The sequence below is a fragment of the Empidonax traillii genome, unplaced genomic scaffold, assembly GCF_003031625.1.
Source record: "Empidonax traillii isolate 1590-97213 ecotype Southwest subspecies unplaced genomic scaffold, ASM303162v1 scaffold31:size1920502, whole genome shotgun sequence".
In the NCBI taxonomy this organism is placed as follows: Eukaryota; Metazoa; Chordata; class Aves; order Passeriformes; family Tyrannidae; genus Empidonax; species Empidonax traillii.
This window is the reverse complement of record NW_020955224.1, coordinates 758,092-775,893: the sequence shown is the minus strand read 5'-3', so window position 1 is coordinate 775,893 and position 17,802 is coordinate 758,092. Positions and strand designations below refer to the sequence as shown.

Genomic DNA, 17,802 nt, shown 5'->3' with positions numbered 1-17,802 from the left:
CAAAAACTGGAGCAAGAAGTTAAACACTGTCGGAAAAGGTGCTGCAAGAGTGTGCACGGCAGCCAGACAGGAAACGTGTTGGCTTTCTCACAGCCCACAAGAGACTGCTGGTACACGGAGAGCAGTCTTATATCATTTATACTGCCAGCTCTACCTCCTACCAAGAGGTTTCTAGTCTTCAAGCAAATTCTATGCTGGGTTTCTCCTGCAGTTTGTTTTAGAGAGGCCATGGTGAGCCAGGGCTGGTCCCCAGGGGTTCTGGGGGTCTGGGCATTAAATCTGCTTTTCCTGTGGGGCAGCCCACCCACTCACCTCAGCAAGGCTCCTGCTGTCGTGTCCTTGCACAACCAACCAGGAGGGAACGGAGCTGCCTCCAGGCTCTACAACCTGATTCCTCCTTCAGTAAAGAAACAGTTTGTTTCTTTTTTTGTAGCTTTTGATCCAAAGTGCTCCCTCTAGCCCTGCCCACAGCAGCCGAGAGGGAGAGGAGCAGGGGAAGTGCTTGGCTGTGCCAACCAGCTCTGATGCTCCTGGATGCTTCACTATTCTCCAGTGCAGAAATCACAGGGTGGCACTTGGTAACCACTCAGCGAGAGCCACGACACAGTGTTTGCAAGAAAACATTAAAAAAAATTCCTGGTATGGAGCTGGCTTCAGTGGGCTTCCCTGCACAAGGGGGATGGAGAAATTCAGGCCCGTCCTGGGGGTGCCTCCCAGGGAGGCTGGGGCCCCCCACAACCCTGACGCTCCTCCTCCCCCACCCTGCTCCCTGAAAAGTCAGTTCCCATTTGTGAGGATCTGTCCTTAGTGCAGGGTCCTTCCCTCCTCTTGTTTTTATGCAGCACTGCTGGAGGCTGATTCCTTCCCCCAAATCATCATAGACATGAAAGGTTGTTCCCAGGCTGCCGCAAGCTGTGCGGGGCAGACACAGACTGCACACCAGGGGAATGCTTCCCATATGCCTTTATTTGCAATGTTACAGGACTTTTTTACAGGCACTGTGCGTTGGTGTTCCAGACTGGTTTGGATTTTTTTCAGTATTACCCAATGACTGAGAGGTGTGGTGGGAGCAGGGAGAATCCCTCACATCAACCATTCCAGCCTCCAGGAAGGCATAAGACATCTGAGAGGAACAATCTGCTTCTTCTGAAGCCACAAAGCAAGAACTCTGGTTTATAAACAGGTTTTAAAAAATAATGTACATATATAAGAGCAGCTCGAAGCTAAAGTACAGCGGTAAGTGGTACATAGCTATGCGTATCTGTTCACACCCTTTCTCCAAAGCTGGAAAAGGGATGGTTTAAAAACTAAAAACAGTTAAAAAAATAAAAGAGGGATTCCATGCATTAAATTTTAGTGTTTTGTGCAATTAAAATGGGATGAAAATAAATATAACTTAAAAAAACCCCAACCTTTTCCATGACACTAATGGAACATAGGCAAGTCTATAAGGCACTTCCACATGGGCTATTCTAGAAAGCCTGGCAAGGAGCTAAAACAGTGCAACCATTTACAATGACATCTGATGAACAAAAGACACCTGTCTGGTGAGATATGAACCTAGAAAAACTTTAGGAAGCTTCAGTCCTTGGGAAAGAGGCTGGGCATGGCTGCAGAGGGCTCAGTGGCCAACTCCTCCTCCTCCTTATTGCTGCCGGGAGATCTCTCCCACCAAGGATGCCAGACCCACCGGCCTATGGCAGAGGGGCTCTGGAGCAAAATGAGACACTGTGTTTGGGGATGAGCAGGTGAGGGATTCGTGGCTGTCAAGCTCCTGCAGCACCTGCTGCACTGCGAACTACTTGTGTCCCCAACTTGAGGGACTCCTGCCTTGCCCCGCAGACTCCCCTCCCCACCGTCCTCTCGATGGATGACCTTTAGTGAGCCAGCCCTGCCGCCGCTTAGTTCAAATGTTCCAGGAAGTTAAAAAATAGACACCGCCCTAAATGGGGAACTGGGTGTTTTTGCAGGAGCAGGAGCGCAGAGGCCATCCACACAGCCTGAGCAGGCTGGGAAGCCAGTGCAGTGGCAGTCAGCCAGCTCTGAGGAAAAAAGGAGAAGGCATGGGCATGCCTGACCCCAGCTCTGCTTTACCAAGCTCCTGGTGACTAATCCAGGAGATGCTTTGCTGCTGTAACCCTTCGTCTGCTGCAAGTAAAAGTTACGGAGATGCTCTAGGTGTGAGGGTTGCCCTGGACCAGGTGTGGGTGTTGGTGGCACTACCCCTACACGTGTGCTTGGCTGACAGCAAAAAAGACTGATCAACCTGGATGGCTACTTTTGGTCTCATAGTAGTCCTTTATAAGCGATTTTTTTCCAGCTAAGGAGGATTGCAGACCGCAGCTAATGTAGGCTGGAAGCAGCTCCTAGCAGGGGAGCTGGGGCTCTAGAGAGGATTTCGAAGTGTTACCCACCAGGACACCCTATATGGGGGATGTGGATGGGAAGCATCTGGCCATGGCAAATACCCATGCCCAGCTACATGGCTCTGCCGCAGGAGACACTCACCCTTCAGTGCCACTCAAAAATACCTCAGCAATCTCTATGGATGTCTACAACACAAACCCCCCCCACCTAAATCTGTCCTTCTAGCAGCTCTTAAGGACTTGGCACAGCCAGTTCTCTAGGCTGAAAGGTGCTGGCAAAGACAACTAATGAGCTCCCACACCCCAATGTCCTTCACTATCTCCACACCTTGCTCACACACCCACACTGCCAGAGGGTCCTGGGCATGGCCACTGAGTGTTTTCAGGATGAAGCTAGCAATCCTAGTGCAGCGAGAGACTCCTTCCTCCACCAGCCCTCTTAAAATCAGGCTGTGCAAGAGACAAAAGGGCGACAGGCAAAGCATGTGCTTGCCTAAGCAACCCCTCCGGGCTGCTACTGGCCTGCATGGCCGCCTGCTCCCACTGACTCTGCAAAGGCAAGGTTTCAAGTTCAGCTTTTGTTCTGGCAGGTTAGCTCTCTATTTACAAGGAGAGGGGAAAAAAACCAAACAACCAAGACAACCTAAGAAACCACAACAAAAACACATTAAATAGGGAGAGTGTAGCTTTCAAATGGGAAGGGCAAGGACTGGAAAGTGTCTTGTAGTGCAGTTCAGAAGAGTCAGTCGGGGGCAGGTTGGCGGTAGTGGCAGAGTTGGACACGCGGTTTTAATGCAAGTCTTCGCTCTGGGACAACTCCGTCAGGATCTGAATAAGGTTGTCCAGTCCCCAGAGGTAGCCGTCCTCTCTGTTCCCTTCCACCCAGGGCACATTGTGCTGGAGAACTTGTCCCTCCGGCAGTGGGGTGGTTTTCCCGAAGTCAATCATCCAGACTTTGGCCTGTTCCTGCTTGTCGTGAATGAAGAGGAGGGAGCTCCCAATAACCTGTGGAGAGGTGAGATGAATTAGCGGTGCTTCTGTTGCTCATTCCCAGCCAGCTTTGGGGCTTTCAGACACCTTATCTCAGCCTGCACTTACAAGAGATCTGCTGCAGTTTTTTTTGCATGAGCAAAAGCAAGCTCTGGCAGCTGCTGGTTGTGTTTGCATATGCAATTCATGCATTCGGACAAGCTGATTTACTCATTCAAATGCCAGGTCTTAACAGAAGGGGAAGATCAGAAAAACATGGGCATGAAAGACAGAGATGTCATTTTGGAAACTGAGCCAAAGTCCCCTAGGAAGGAATGAGATGAATTGTCAGCCTTCAGATGGGAATTTTTTCCAAACCTGGTTCTTTGTCATCACCTTGTGCTGTTCACATTCCCCAGCCCTGCAGACACCACTGCAGAGATGGGATACTCCAAGTACAAGTTCCTTGCAACATGTTGTCTCCTGCCTGAAACACCATCTAATTACACTCAGATTCCCCCTGGAATATCCTCCTGGCTTTCACAGCACTCTGAGGGTGCAAGGTACAGAGCTGCATGCATATGAATTTCCTTTTCCCTGAGTGCATTCAGCTTCATCTCCTTTGAAGGACTCTTTCACATCCTGATCAGCCTTTGGGAAATCCTGCAGCAAGTGTTGGCCTGGGCAACTGGGGAAAGCCCACAGGGGCATTTAGGCTCTGACAGCAGAAGTCTCAAGACCTACTGCAGTGGGACAAGCCCCCATGACCCCAGTGGTCATCAACCATGAAGCAGGATCAGCATGTGGGTATCTCCAGCTCAGGACCCTGACCCATCCTAGTTCAGAGTCCCATCCAGGCTGACACCCAGCACCAGCTCTGCTGTGGCTTCCCAATGCTTAGGGAACATGTATCACTATCAGGCCAGTCACTATCATGCTCTTGTGCTGAATCTGCTCCTCCAGACAGAAGATTTTAGCAGGGGTTTCTACAGAAAAGCACCAGTGAATGCGCTTCAGAGCTGTCCCAAATGGAGACTGCTTCCCAAATTCTCTCTGATGTGCATGAATTGGTGGAGTACAAACTCACTCGCCCTTGTACCACAAAGAGGGGCCTTGGTGACGGGAGTGAAAGGGCAGTAGCAGCAGTAATGCAGTGAGTGCACTGAGAGCCCCGTATGTACGTGGAGGAGAATCCACTTGCTGTCAGCCCTCCACAATGGCAGCACTAAACATTACTCGGGACTCCCACATTCATGCTATCAGCAGGGTTTAGCTTGAGGTTTGCCTTTAGACAAGGGTTTTGAACAGGAAGCATGTACTGTTTGCAAAAGCTGTTATGAATTTACATTTTAGAGGAGGCTTTTTCCTGCAGTGCATTGGGAAAACATCCAAGGTCCAGAGTTATGTATTATTTCTGAGAAATGCTTATCTTTAGCTCTCCTCCTTCTAAGCCCTAACAGCCCTTTCTTGGCCAGGAGAGAGCATTTTAATTTTAAGGAAGAGCCTTTTGCTGATGTTCTTTGCTTGTCTCTCCTGGGCCGCCAAATTCTTCTGCAGCTCCTCAGAGGAACCCTGCCCAGCAAGGGCCCTGTGAAGGGACACACAGAGCATGGCAGTCCTTCTGCTGTGCTTCATCTTGAAGCGGGATGGAAAGTCAAAGCTGTTGCTTTTTAATTTTTAAGGAGTGGAAACTCCTTTCAGAACCTCCTTTGAAAGGCTGCTTTGTTTCTGTGTTTTCAAATGAAACCCTGGCACTCCGTTTCAGGGAGCATTTCGTTTCCTGTGTTGAACTGACCTGAAACCCTCAGTTTTGACATTTCCCTTCCAACTGCCTTACAGGCACTGCCATCGGGAGGCACGGCCCCATCTGCCTCCAGCTCCTGGCAGGACCCTCCGTGTGTGGCCAGAGCTATGGTAGCTCATGTGGCTCTGGCTGAGGGACACTGGGCTCTTGGAGCTGTGGCTCCTGAGCCCTGTGAGTCAAAGGCTCCTGTGAGGCCCACGTGACAAGGCCATGGGCTCTCATGTATTTTTAGGTAGATGCAATAGCAAATACTCTTCGTCAATGCTAAATCAATAAAGTTATTTCATTAAATTGTGGAGCATTTCAGTTGCTGAAATGGAAAAAAAAAATAGCATTTAGTCTTTGTTTTCCCATCAGAACTGAATTTTCACTGTGGAAAGTCTTGGTATTGCGGACAGGAATTTCTGTAGGAAAGTCCTTCCTACAAAGGAATAGCTCTTACTATGGTGCCCTAACCAGCTCAGGAAAGCCAGGCTTAGGATCGCTGCAATTTATGGCTATGTTGAAGCCCTGTTTGATCACATGGAGCAACTGACAGCCCAATAATACCTGAGACACATTCAAACAGCCGTTTCTCTCCAGGAAACCCCTATGCTTTTACACCAGGGATTTTTCCCTGTCACGTAAATCCATAAGGAGCCTAAGTTCCTCCTAGCTGGCTTCTAATCCGTATGAACATTGGTTTTCAGTAGATTTGAGCCCATGCCAAAGGCATAAACATTGTATCTGTCATCATCTGTATTTGCACGATTATCAGATAAACAGGGCTATGAAAATATGGATGTAAGAATAAATTCAAAATTATAGGTATTTACAGCCTCTGATTTTGACCTCTCTCCTTGGACAAGCTGAGATTAAACAGTTTGCATTTCCAGGCAGATTTATCTAAACAAGAGTATTACCTCATGGCACTTGAAGAATGGGGATGTCTCCAGGGTAGCGCGGATACCCTTCAACCGGTTAAGGTAACTGTTCTGGAATTACAAAAAACAAAACAAACCAAGCCGTCAGTGCTGAGCAAAACCTACATAAAAACCACTGCATGGGGTAGACAGGAAAGTCACCCCTCTTCCCAGCATCCTCTCCATGATACTACGTTTGTATAGAGAGAGGCCAAGGGTGTTTCTCAGCCGCCCTGCGCTCAGAATCCTCCCACAGATCTGTCCTCTCAGAGGGTATCCCCTTCTTTTTGTGGTCCACTTATCCTTTGGCCTTCTACAGTATCCTGTGCCTTCCAAAACTTAGTGAAAGCATTTGCTGTTGCTGAAACAGTGCTTCTGCAGACTCTCCCCACTGCATCCATGGTGCTCCTGAGGAGGGAAGCAGCCGTCACTGCTGTGCATGCACAGCCAGGCTGTTTTTTTTCTCTCCCCTGCACCCTTTTAATAGGTCAAGTCTTCACCTCATCTGTCGTTTTATCACTCAGTCAGTCAGACATCAGGAGACACTTCTGTAACTCTGCATCAGCACTGCTGCAGAGTTGGTCCCATAGGCAGAAGGGCTTTCACTCAGGTCAAGACCCGTGAGTCTGTCTGAGCATCCTGGCAAATTGCTGGAAGGCACTAAATGTTCTCAGGGGGCCTCACTGGAAATTTGATTTTGGGGTTTATTTAGAAGGACTAAGTGCAAGAGCACACACACAGCAACGCACAATAACACATCTGCAAGCAGAGATGTGGCGATCGCTGTATTAAAATGCTTTAGCCAAGGAATCCCATCCAGAGCTACAGCATGATGGTGCGAGCGTGCTCCAAGCTCTTTAGGGATAAAATACAGCCAGGCAATTTCATTTTCAGATCCAGGAATAATCCCAGGGTAACCCTTGTCAAAGTGAACATGCTGGTTTGAAGGAAGTAGTGCCAAGGGCCACTCCAGTTCAAGCCTTGCCTTTGGAGACTTTATGCAGTACAGCTTAAAATGGGAGCACTTTGTCAAACAGGGTATTTGACATAGTTGGTGTAAATTGTTTACAGCTACATCTCTTATTCTCCTGGCAACATGGGGAAACTTGGAAAATGCTGACAGCGGCTTGCCCATGTGAAGGGTGCCTGGCGCGGGGCCACCCTTCTGCGAGACTGAGCACGGGGCATTATAGACCTTATGCCATGCTGGGAGCCCCTGCCATTGCACACTGGGGAAGCAGTGGGCTCAGAGGTGGCCATCAGCCCCACAGAGTAGGGGCAGAACATGGCTGTGACTCCTCAGCAGGTTTTGGGAGCCAACTCTTAAGTATCATAAGCAGACTCAGATTGGGCTCAAGCCGTGCTGTTGCAGCCAACATGTCCCTTCCCAGCTCTCCCCTCATCCCTGCACCAGGATGGTATTTCTCTGTGATATTTCTCAGGCTTTTTACAGAGAAATTGCTCAGGTTTCAGAGCAGGGAGCTGAGGCCAGCCTCTGCAGGAGAAGCTCTCTCCAGGGAGTCCTCCCACCATCCCCCACTCACCAAAACGTTCCTGTTCCCTCTGGTGAACTCCCTGAAGGCCTCCATGACCTGTTCCTTTGTCCGTGTCTTCTTGAAGTCCCGGTTCACAGTGCCGTCCTCTTTCTGGAAAAGACAGGAGAGCAGTGAGTGGGATGGGGAGGGAGGGAGCTGGAGTAGGATCAGTCTTTCAGCAGCCATGCATATTCCTGAGTAGGGTGCAACCATTGTTTTTGGCAGCTGAAGGATCTGTCTATGGAGCAGGGGTGAGCAGAGGCAGCTCTGCCTTGAACATCCCAAATTATCCCACAGCCCTGACGCATTGACTTCGAATGCAAACAGCAACTCCATCATTACACAGTTGCCAAGGTCACTGGCAATGTGGACAAGCTCCCCTCTCGTGGACCTGGTGCTCACTGCCAACGCAGGCTGGAGACTCCCTGTTTCTGGTGTTTCTGTGCCCAAACGGCTTCCCATCACTGCTGTGGCTGAGCACAGGTGCTGACACCAGCCTTGGGCTGCCTCACTGGCTTGGGTAGGATGACAAAGCACCATCACAACAGGACAAAACTGAGTGTGGATGGAGACAACATCTCAGGAGCAGGCACAAAATGGGAAGTCCTTCATGGACCACTCCAGCAAGGAGATGAAAGCAAGGAGCAAGTGCCATGGCTGTCTGGCCTCACTAATCCTTTGACAGTCCACGGATTGCACACCCTCAAAGGCAGTAGCCTGGCACTGAGAAGCAGAGAGCAGCTTTGTGCTCTCCTCCACCTACTCCCCAGAGGCACATCTGTCCTTGACCTGCCATAGGGTTGGCATGGCTTGGTCCACTGTAGGGATGACACTAAGCCCTGACCCAGCGGTTCCTGTCTGAACCTCTGGGTAGCTTTGTACGCCTCTCCCCATTTCCCTGATCCTCCTGGGCTCTGATTTTTACATCAGCACATTTCATTGTCCGGAGAGGCTGTGGGACAAGCAGGCAGATCCCGCTTCCTGGATACAGGGGCTATTTTAAACCACATGTGCTTGTGCTCATAGCTCCATTGCAGAGCTCCATCCCACTGCTCCGGACAGCTCGTTTGCATAATAGAGTGAAGGATAGGGCCCAGAAAGACATCCTCTGGGCTGGGGAAGATGAAGTAAGAATGAAGGAGCAGAGCAGAGGCGGGGGGAGGAATAAGATACAATGAAATCACCTTCCCTGGATATTTGAGACCCACCCAGCAAGGTGCCCTGGGATGGGGCAATGTGCACCCCCCTGGGTAGAGGGTTGGCTGTGGGTATGGTGGACAGGCCAGCTTTGGGGGGAAGGTTGAGTACTCAGGCTGTGGAGAGCTGGGCAAGGCAAGCCCAGCACCAAATCAACACCTGATGTGAAGGTTAGGATGAATCACATAGCACACTTAAGCTTCTAACTTGTGTTTTGTGCAAGCATTAACAGAGGTGATAACAAAAGAAGAGTATTAAAAGAAAAACTCCAGGGCAAACTTTGCACAGATTGCAACCAATGCAACCAGCTTCAAACCACCCTTGACTCAGCCTGACCACCATGCTGCCACAGGGTAATAAAAGCAAGGCTAATGGCTGGCAGAGCACGTATTGGCAGGACCCAGGGACAGCCTTTGGATGGAGACTCCCCGCTGTAGCAGCCCTCCTACCGATGGACCAAACTGAGCCAGGGTTCCTACTTTTGGCTGCGTCTCTGCAGCAGCACGGGCAGGAGGCCTTCACCCGACTTTCCCAGGATGGGCAGCTCACAAGCCCCATCCAAGGCCAGATACAGTGTGGCCAATGGTGACACATGTGCAATGTATAGGGGAAGGGCACTAGGCCGCTTTATGTCCTTCATGTGAGCCCTGATGTGGAAGCTCAGAAATCAACCCACCCTCTCCCAGGGGGATGATCGATATCAACCTGGACAAGTGCCACAGCACTCATTTCACATATAAAGAGCACAACTTTCCACAAAACATCCAAGAAAGGAGATGGACTTCTAAGTGCTCCTAAAAATAAATGAAAATCACAGATGGTCTTTCAGATAAGGCAGTCTCAGCTTCAGGAAAGCCAAACAGCCTATCCGCAGCGCTGCTCCCATCATTACCCGCCTCCCGTGGTTTCCTTGCCCAGCCAGACGTTGCTGCCACAAGGCTGACAACTGCTGTGACATTTACAGGTGTCCGAGCCCCGAGGGGACTGGCTTCCATGCAGGAGAAATGTGAGGGGGGCTGATAAGGACTGTTGCAACCTCCGCCCCATCAGCGATTCCAGTTCGCTCTGGCGTCACCAGAGCAGGGTCCAGGTCAGCCAGATCTCCCTCCAGCACTGTGTCTGACCTTGGATGGGGCTTGGGAGCTGCCTGGGAAAATCAGGTGAAGGCTTTCAGGGCTGGTTTTGAGACCCTGCAGACATTCCAGCCCTGGGGAATACCATCCCACGGTGGCCTTGCTGCAGGCAGTGGTGAGTGATGCTCAGACCAGATCAGGAGCTCAGAAGTGTCACTTCTTGCAACGAGCTCCTGCAAGCTTCAACTGGGTCACCAGGGATCACTTGTTTTACTTTTACTTGTTTCACTTTTAGCATGGAAATTTTATTAATAGCTACTGTTTCCAACAGTTTCAAGCTATTCCAGAAAGTTAGATGAGTGTCATTATCTCCTTTAGCAGAGGAAAATTTCCATTTTAAAGAGAAAAAACTGGATCCTCAAGGCCATCTGGGAAAGGAAGAGCTCAGCCAGGAAAGGGTTTCCATCCTTCTTCCCAGCCCTGAGCTGCCTGTTCACCTTACCTGCCCATGCTGTCCCAAAGGCTACCACCGTTCCTCTCCTTCCCCTGTGACCCCTTCCAGCCCTTGTGCTCAAGGGCCAAATCCTGTCCTTCCCTTCCATTTCAAGGTACTCTCCTTTACCAGCCTCCAGCCATGAGCAAGGGGCAGGACAGATTCACTCCTGCTCTTCCCAGGGAAGCATCCTCAGCAGGAAATGTAACATGCAGAGACAGCCAGGGCACCAAAGGCACTTTCCTTATCGCAGGAACTCAACCCCAGAAATAGGGCAAACAACAGGGGTACAGCACAGCCAGCTCTACAGCCCTGTTGGAAAAAAAGCCAGCCATGAAACAGCATGAACTGCTAATGCTTTAGCTTAGGGGAAAATAACCCAGAAGCTGAGGGATTTAAGGAGAATTACAGTAATTAGGGCCTTGATCAAATTAGTCAGCCCCTAGTAGCAGCAGCAGGAATACTGCTGGAGGCCAGCACTTCTCAACATTTTTCAATTAAAGGGCTGCTTCAACTCTTTGAAAAAAATCCACTGCTCAGATAGGGCAGGAACTCAATTATGGTCAGCTTAAACAGAAGTGGAAATCTCACCACTCTGTTACAGCTTTTATTTCCCTCCACACTAGTTTTTTTCCTCTGTGGGAATATAATTTGGGGTTTTTATACATTTTTCTTTTCAAATGGTTCATATACGATATAAAGCCCCTCGTTGTAAAGCCCCCTAAGCTCCCCCAAGATCACAGGCAGATATTTCTGATTACACAAAGAAAGCAGGGAGAAGAAACAGTGCAAGGGAGCTTTGGTCCTGACTGCTTCACTCCTTTTTTATACAGCCGCAGTTTTAAAATAAGCACCAGCAAAACATCAGCAGTGGGAACTAGGCAAAGGGTTGTCCTGAGACAGAGTAGCTCACAGTGTATGAATGGGCATCCATGGCAGAAAAGGGTCTTTGGGAGAGCTGGGGAGATCAGGGAAGAGCTGCATGAGCAGGCAAGTGCCCTGACCCAATGCAGGTACTGCAGAAGGCTGTTGTGGGGGAGCACGACTGGCAGCATGCCAGGCAGAGGCATGGGATGGACAGGAGTGCCTCACATTGCTTGGCAGGAAACTCTTGAAGGGGCTCAGCCCAAGGGCTGCTCCTGGGGTTTCTGAGAACGGTTGAGTTAGAGCTAAATGCACTGTCCTCTGCTGGCCATTGAAAGAGCTAAATGAAGGGGATGCCTTCCACCCTGTGTGCAATATGAACAGATGAAGTGACAACTCCCTCTCCACCAGTGGTTTGGAATGTGGGTAATAAGTAGCAGCTCTGAGTGACCCACTCCTGCTGATCAGCTTTTAAACCTGCATTTTTTTGCTGTTGCAGGTCTAACATCTGCATTTTTTTGCTGTTTGGTGAAGTGAAACACTACCAAGAAAGTCTACAAAATCTGGTATCAGGGCTTTACTAGGGAATGGCTTAATTTATTTTAATTCTATCATTTTGACACTGCTATCTCCAAGCAGGAGAGGTGCAGGAGTTTAAGGCCACAGAGACCTAGATGGGCATTCTGGGACAATCCTGTACAACTCAGAGAGGAGAAAAACTACCTGTGATCAAGAGAAAGAAACTCTTCTAACCAAGACACGTAGAAATTGGGCCACTGTTCCCACTAAGAGCAAGTGGCTGCCCTGACCTACCACCTGGGCCCTCAGCAGCACCCCAAGCCTGAATAACTGCAAACACAACTTGACTGAGCTCCTCTTGGCTGCCAAGCCAACGCCATGCCCAGGCATGCAATGCAACCCTTGGCTCAAGTGTAGTATTACCTTTAGTTCGTGTTGGCTGGCTATCAGAAGGCATATGCCATTGCTAATGTTCATGAAAGTAGTATCACTAATACAACTGCTCTGTGGTTACAGACCTAACTCTGTTCAAGTGCCATTCCATACACCTCTTTCACTGCAAAGCCTGTTCAGCAGAGAAAATCTCCTGGGCTAGCTCATCTAATAGGAACACAAAAGCATCCCATCAGGAACCTCCAGAAATGCGAGCACTGCCCTGAGCAAGCACAGCCAGCAGGTTACACGTGTGTGCAGGTGCTGACAGAAAGTGCTGCTGCGTGTGTTCACCCCATTTCAGAGGGCTCAGTTGCTGAATTTTTCTGGCCAGGCACGTAAATACACACTCCTTACTGACCGTGGCTAAGCTCGCAGCTCCAACCGCAGACCGGCACACGTTCAAGCTGGGATTTGGATTAATGGCTCAGTCGAGTGGCACAGTAGTATTAAAAGCAAACAACTAATTTGAGTCAAATTGGAGGACGGCACTTTGCATTTTGCAGTAGGGGAAATCAAGTGAGCAGCTGATTTAATGAGATTATGGCTAAAACTGTCCTCTTGCATGGATGCCCCAAGCTCAACTGCAATCTCACAAGAGCAGCGCTGCCCCAGGCGAGGTGCCTGGGTGGTGGTTTGGCTGCAGACACTGGGCAAGTCCATATGTGACACAGTCTTGCCACCAGCATGCTGCGTGTGTACCTCTGTAAGTGAGTTTGGTTACTGAGCACTCCCAGCAGCTGATGCCCCTGCTCTGCACAGCTGGAGCAGACTCACCTTTATCCCCTCGATCCTGAAGCCCAGCGTGGCGGTCGAGCTGATGGTCTCCCTCCACTGCATGTAGCGGGGCTTGGTTACTGCCCGCAACACATTCTCCTCCTCAGTAGGGGCATCAGGATCCACCTCAATCATCTTCTGGTACATGTCCTTCCTCAGGCTGGGCTTCTTCCGGGCCTTTATCAGCTCCTCCTCCAAGTACGTTCTGCAGGGAGCAAGGGGGGTGTATTAGCAGGGCTGTAGGGCCACACGAGGTGCCATATACCCACAGACAGCCCTGACCCCAGAAACAGGGCTTACCCAAGATAGCTGATCTCTAATGACCAGAGCAGCATAGAAAATAACAGAGCAAGCCTCATTGCAGGTGAATTGATCCTGATTTAATTATCGCTCCGTCATCAACACCTGCTATCTTTTCAGTTCATCAAGGAACCACAACCAGTTTGGCAATAACAAGGGAAGCTTTTTCTCAAAGATGCTCATGGCCTTGCTGCCACCCTTTGTCCTGGGGGGACTGTTCCCCAATGCTCAGGAACCCTAAGCAGTGACTTGGTTCTCACAAACTAAACATGGCTTTCAAGATGTGCCCAGGAAATGGCCCACAACCTCTGGGACCCAGCTGATTTCAAGGCAAAAAGGAGGTTGCCACGTCCCAGCCCTCAGCATTAGCTGCAGCTCTCTCTGAGGGTTGGCCAGTGTGGGCTAAAGCCACCTCTGTGCCTCTCCTGTGCTTTTCCATCCTCTCACACTGTGCACCATGAGGGCTGAGCCCCACTGGCTGCTAAATGGGGTGCTTTCACACAGGGCTGTTCCACTGATGATGATTTTGCCCAGTATAGGTCTGTTTTAAGTGGACTACCTAGCAAAAGCTTTCTCTAGAAGATGGAGCAGAGGAAGGGATGCAGCCTTGGCCAGGTGCTTACCATCACCCCTGGACCACAGGGTGCAGCTGGGATGGAGGAATGGGGGAAGGAGAATGGAAGGTGTAGAAGACTGTGCAAAGACCTTGGTTTTATGCATCCTTCAGAGGAACACACTGGTGAAGTTCTTCACTCTGGCATGCAGAAAACTGTCATCCACAAAGTAATACTTCCTGCAGCAGTAATAAACCACTAGGGAATTTGGCAGCTCCCAAACCTGCCCTGGCTCAGCCTGGAAAGTGTCCAGGCTCTCCTCAAACAACTCACCAAGTTGGGTGAGATGTTCCAGCAAAACGACAGGAATGACCTTGTCACTTCCTTCCCCCCAAATCCAAACTGCTCTACACTTCCCACTAGCCATGCCCAGCTCTGCAGAGGGACAGTGCCCTCTGCCCGTGTCCCTTGTGCCAAAATCCCAGCACTTCATGCTTGGCTCATCTCCGGAGCCAAACAAAACACATGGGAACGATTCTAGGCAGAGTATGTGGGACAGTGTTCCTGTGTCCCCCACAGGCTTAGCAAGGGAAAATGGTGCCTTTACTTAGGGCAAGCACTGATCACTGAGCAGACATCTCCCTGTGAAAAATCCTGCAGATGAAAGAAATTAAAGTCTTCAGCTGAGATCACCAAACCCATGATTTTGAGACACATGGAATAAAACAGCACAATAAAGCAGCAGTGTGCTACAAGTGCTGGTCATGCTCCTCATATTTCCTCCTGAGGAGAATGACAGATCATCTATGTCTGTGGTTTGGCCCCCCTGTCGCCTCAGGCTTGAACCATCACCAGGGCTTAAGAAAGTTTTGTTTAGGAGCAACTGGAGTAGGCTGCTGCATCCCAAAGCCAGGTTGGCAGGAAAAAAACAAAACTGCATCTGCCTGGTTCAGATGATGGGTTTAATAGCCTCGAGGTTTAGATTCTTTGCTCAGCCATGGGGATGCCCCACTTCATAGCATTAACTCAATTCACCCTGCCTTACAAGCTCTTCCCACAGCACCATCTTATTTAAGGAAGGTGAGGCCTGGCGCATGTGTCCCCTTGCCTACTCTGCTTGCCTGAGCTCCAGAACCACAGGTGCACAAATCACCCGGCCTGTGATCTGTTCGTGGGAGGCTTTCTTCCTCCCACAGACAGCTGCAGGAGCACCTGGGCAGCATGACCAGCAGATCTGCTTCTGGTGGCTGTTGCCTCTGGGTCCAGAGTGGGTCCTGTCTCCTTCCCACAGCAACGTGGTGTGTGCCAGCCAGGGCCACGTGGCTGCGCCGGGCCCCCTGCTCTTCTCTCCACCCCTCCGGTGGAAAGTATTCCTCGCCTCTTCCCTGCCGACAGCCCAACACGCCAGTTCGAGTTTCATATTGGGAGTTTAGGAGGGGAAAAAAAGATTCCTCCCTCCCACAGAAAGCATTAGCTTTTCCAGCAGCGCAAGTGTCTCCACCATGTCTGGGCTGCGTCTTTGCCAGCGAGGGAGGTCTCAACCCACCCTGCCACCAGCCTGCAGCAGATCCAGGGCTAAGCGGTGGCCTGAAGCTGCTCCAAAACTGGCAGCCACCAACCTGGGGTCACCAGCCCCGTTCACATTTGCTCTGGGACACCCTTGTCAGCTGTGGCATCGCTCACTCAGAAGCTGCTGCTGGCCAAGTGGCTGCAGCCTGGGATCCTGGAGTATCTGTAGATGGTTCTCAGAAACAACACGGGTAATGTTGCTCATCTGTTAGGAAACATTTCAAGAGCTTTGCAGGAAAGGCACTAAACCACTTAGCACACGCATTTTATCCCTCCAGTGCGCATAGGAGCAAAGGCTGAGCAGAGGGAAAGTTTCTCATTCAAACGTCTTTATTTCAATCCCCTGGAACCCTGGGCAGGATCTCCCAATGACTTGTGTCCTCATGTGGCAGAGAGAGGAAGGCTTCCATACTCCTAAAAGCTACTGTGCCATACCCAAATCCAAACAGAGTGCTGTCCCTTCCAACACACCAAACCACTTTCCCAGCATGCGGGACAGTCAACAAGCAGAGAAGGAAGGAGCCTAGTGTGTCCTTCCCATACCCAGACTTCCCATGGCTCTCTCCTCATGCTGTTTGCTTAGCTTTTCCTGAAGATAGGTGAGCCTAGTGTTCTTACTTGCATGTTTCAGGCAGTTTTACCCAGGAGATGCATTTGCTTTGAGATCCTATCCTAAAACTCACGTAATGTCACCAAAGCAACTCACCTGACCCCCATTTTGCAGTCCATAACACAGGGGGAGTCAAATTCAGCCAGCAGATCTTCCATCTGGTTGTATCGCTCCCCATCCTTGACAACGTCGCCGTGGTAGGCAGGAACATACGGCTTCAGGACATCATTCATCAGGCGGTCGAGGCAGCGCTGCTCGGATTCACAGTGCTTCTTCAGGATCCTGCCGTTGGCCGCTGCCTTGAAACTACCTGAGGGTGACAAGGGACGATGTGGCACTTGCTTTGCGTGGGGGATGATGCAGTGCCTTCTCAAAACAAGAAGGGCGGCCCAAGACACCTCAGAGGCATTTCCACTTACACCAGAACTCAAAAGAGTTCCCACAGGATGTGACTTAAAAGCTTGGGTTGCCAGAGGTTTATGACCAGCACTGTCACACCTCAAACACGGCAGAGACCTGCCCTGCAGCACTCAACACATTTGCTTCACAGCCTCTGCGTGCTCTCCAGTAGGTTCACACGTGTGCCTTTAGGCTTGTGTGTGGGGCACCTTTGTGCTGGGCAGCATCATCTGCTTTGCTGCTGATCATGAGGTGGGCTTGGGTCTCACCCAAAGGACCCAGCTTTCTGCTGCTTGAGGAAATGGTGGCAATAACACCTGCTGTCCCTGGGAGACTGAAAGCCTAGAGCACTGCACCTTCACATCACCCTCCCTGGCATTTAGGTAAGTCCCTCTCCTGGACTAGAGACGTGGCAGCTGCAAGCTGTGACACTCATGCAGCAGTCTGAAGCAACTGAGGCTAACAAAGCCCATTAACCTGAGATAATAAAGAGCCTTTCCACCACTCTGCCCCTCCCCATGCTCTGTACCTGCGTGTCCCGCTAGCTGGATCCAAGGGTACTTCTTCTTGAAAGACATCACAAACGGGGACCAGTGCACCATATTCTTGATCTTCCGCCATGATTTGCTCTAAAGGGAAAAAAAAATAATGAAGGGGAATGCAATGATTTAAGCCTTTACTGTTTGTAAAGTCACTTCAGGCAGCACGCAGCTGTTTTGGACAGGGAAAGAGGCACCGGAGCCAGTGCAGGATGGAAGCAAACAGAGAATCTGCTCTTTTCCCACTGCTCTGTGCCAAGCCAGAGCCGTTGGGCCTCAACATTCAAAAATCACAAGTAACTTCACTAAAGTGGATGGTGTTACAGTGTTGTTCCAGTTGGCTGCTTCTGCTGCAGAGGGCCCAGCCATCCATACCGCCTTGTCTTTGCTCCCTGCATCCCTCTGCAGAAGCAGCAGGGACATTAACCCATCCTTGAGCACCGCATTAGATCACAGCCAATGGAGCAGAGAAGAGAACCCAAGATTGCTATTCGGCCACAAAACTGAATTCCAGCTCCTGCGGGGAACAAGAGCTGCTTGCACAGGCACAGAGAGGCTCACTGCCTGGCTTTTGTTCCCCCTGAAAGGCAGCTGCTGTGTCCATTAAGCTGGCGACCCACGTGCACTGATCCGCCCGCTTTGGCCCATCCGTAACTACAGTTTAGAGAACAATTCCCTTCTGACATGTTGTGCTTCTCACCAGACAGATTGCACAAAGCTATTTACATGACCACAACGAAGGCTGCATCGGACATATGAAGGCCTCCTTCAAAGGCTCCTTCCCGAGTGAGTTTTTCCCTGGATTGTTCTGGGGAACACACCACCAGTAAAAGGCAGAGGGATGACTTCTTATCTCAGTCCCAGAAGGTGACGGCACAAACAAATCATGTGAACAATATA

At 50.3% G+C, this 17,802-nt stretch overlaps 1 protein-coding gene across 1 annotated transcript in view; it reads right to left on the bottom strand.

Moving 5' to 3' along the window:
* Positions 1-946: 946 nt before the first annotated feature.
* The window catches only part of ITPKB (inositol-trisphosphate 3-kinase B), a 67,832-nt gene continuing 50,976 nt past the window's right edge, over positions 947-17,802 (bottom strand). Inside the window, exons 3-8 of the mRNA XM_027911306.1 lie at positions 16,893-16,992; positions 16,061-16,274; positions 12,932-13,136; positions 7,586-7,687; positions 6,042-6,113; positions 947-3,371 (exon numbers count right to left, since the gene is read on the bottom strand). Of these exons, the coding sequence (XP_027767107.1) occupies positions 3,156-3,371; positions 6,042-6,113; positions 7,586-7,687; positions 12,932-13,136; positions 16,061-16,274; positions 16,893-16,992 (909 nt within the window). The 3' untranslated portion in view covers positions 947-3,155. The remainder of the gene's footprint in view (positions 3,372-6,041; positions 6,114-7,585; positions 7,688-12,931; positions 13,137-16,060; positions 16,275-16,892; positions 16,993-17,802) is intronic.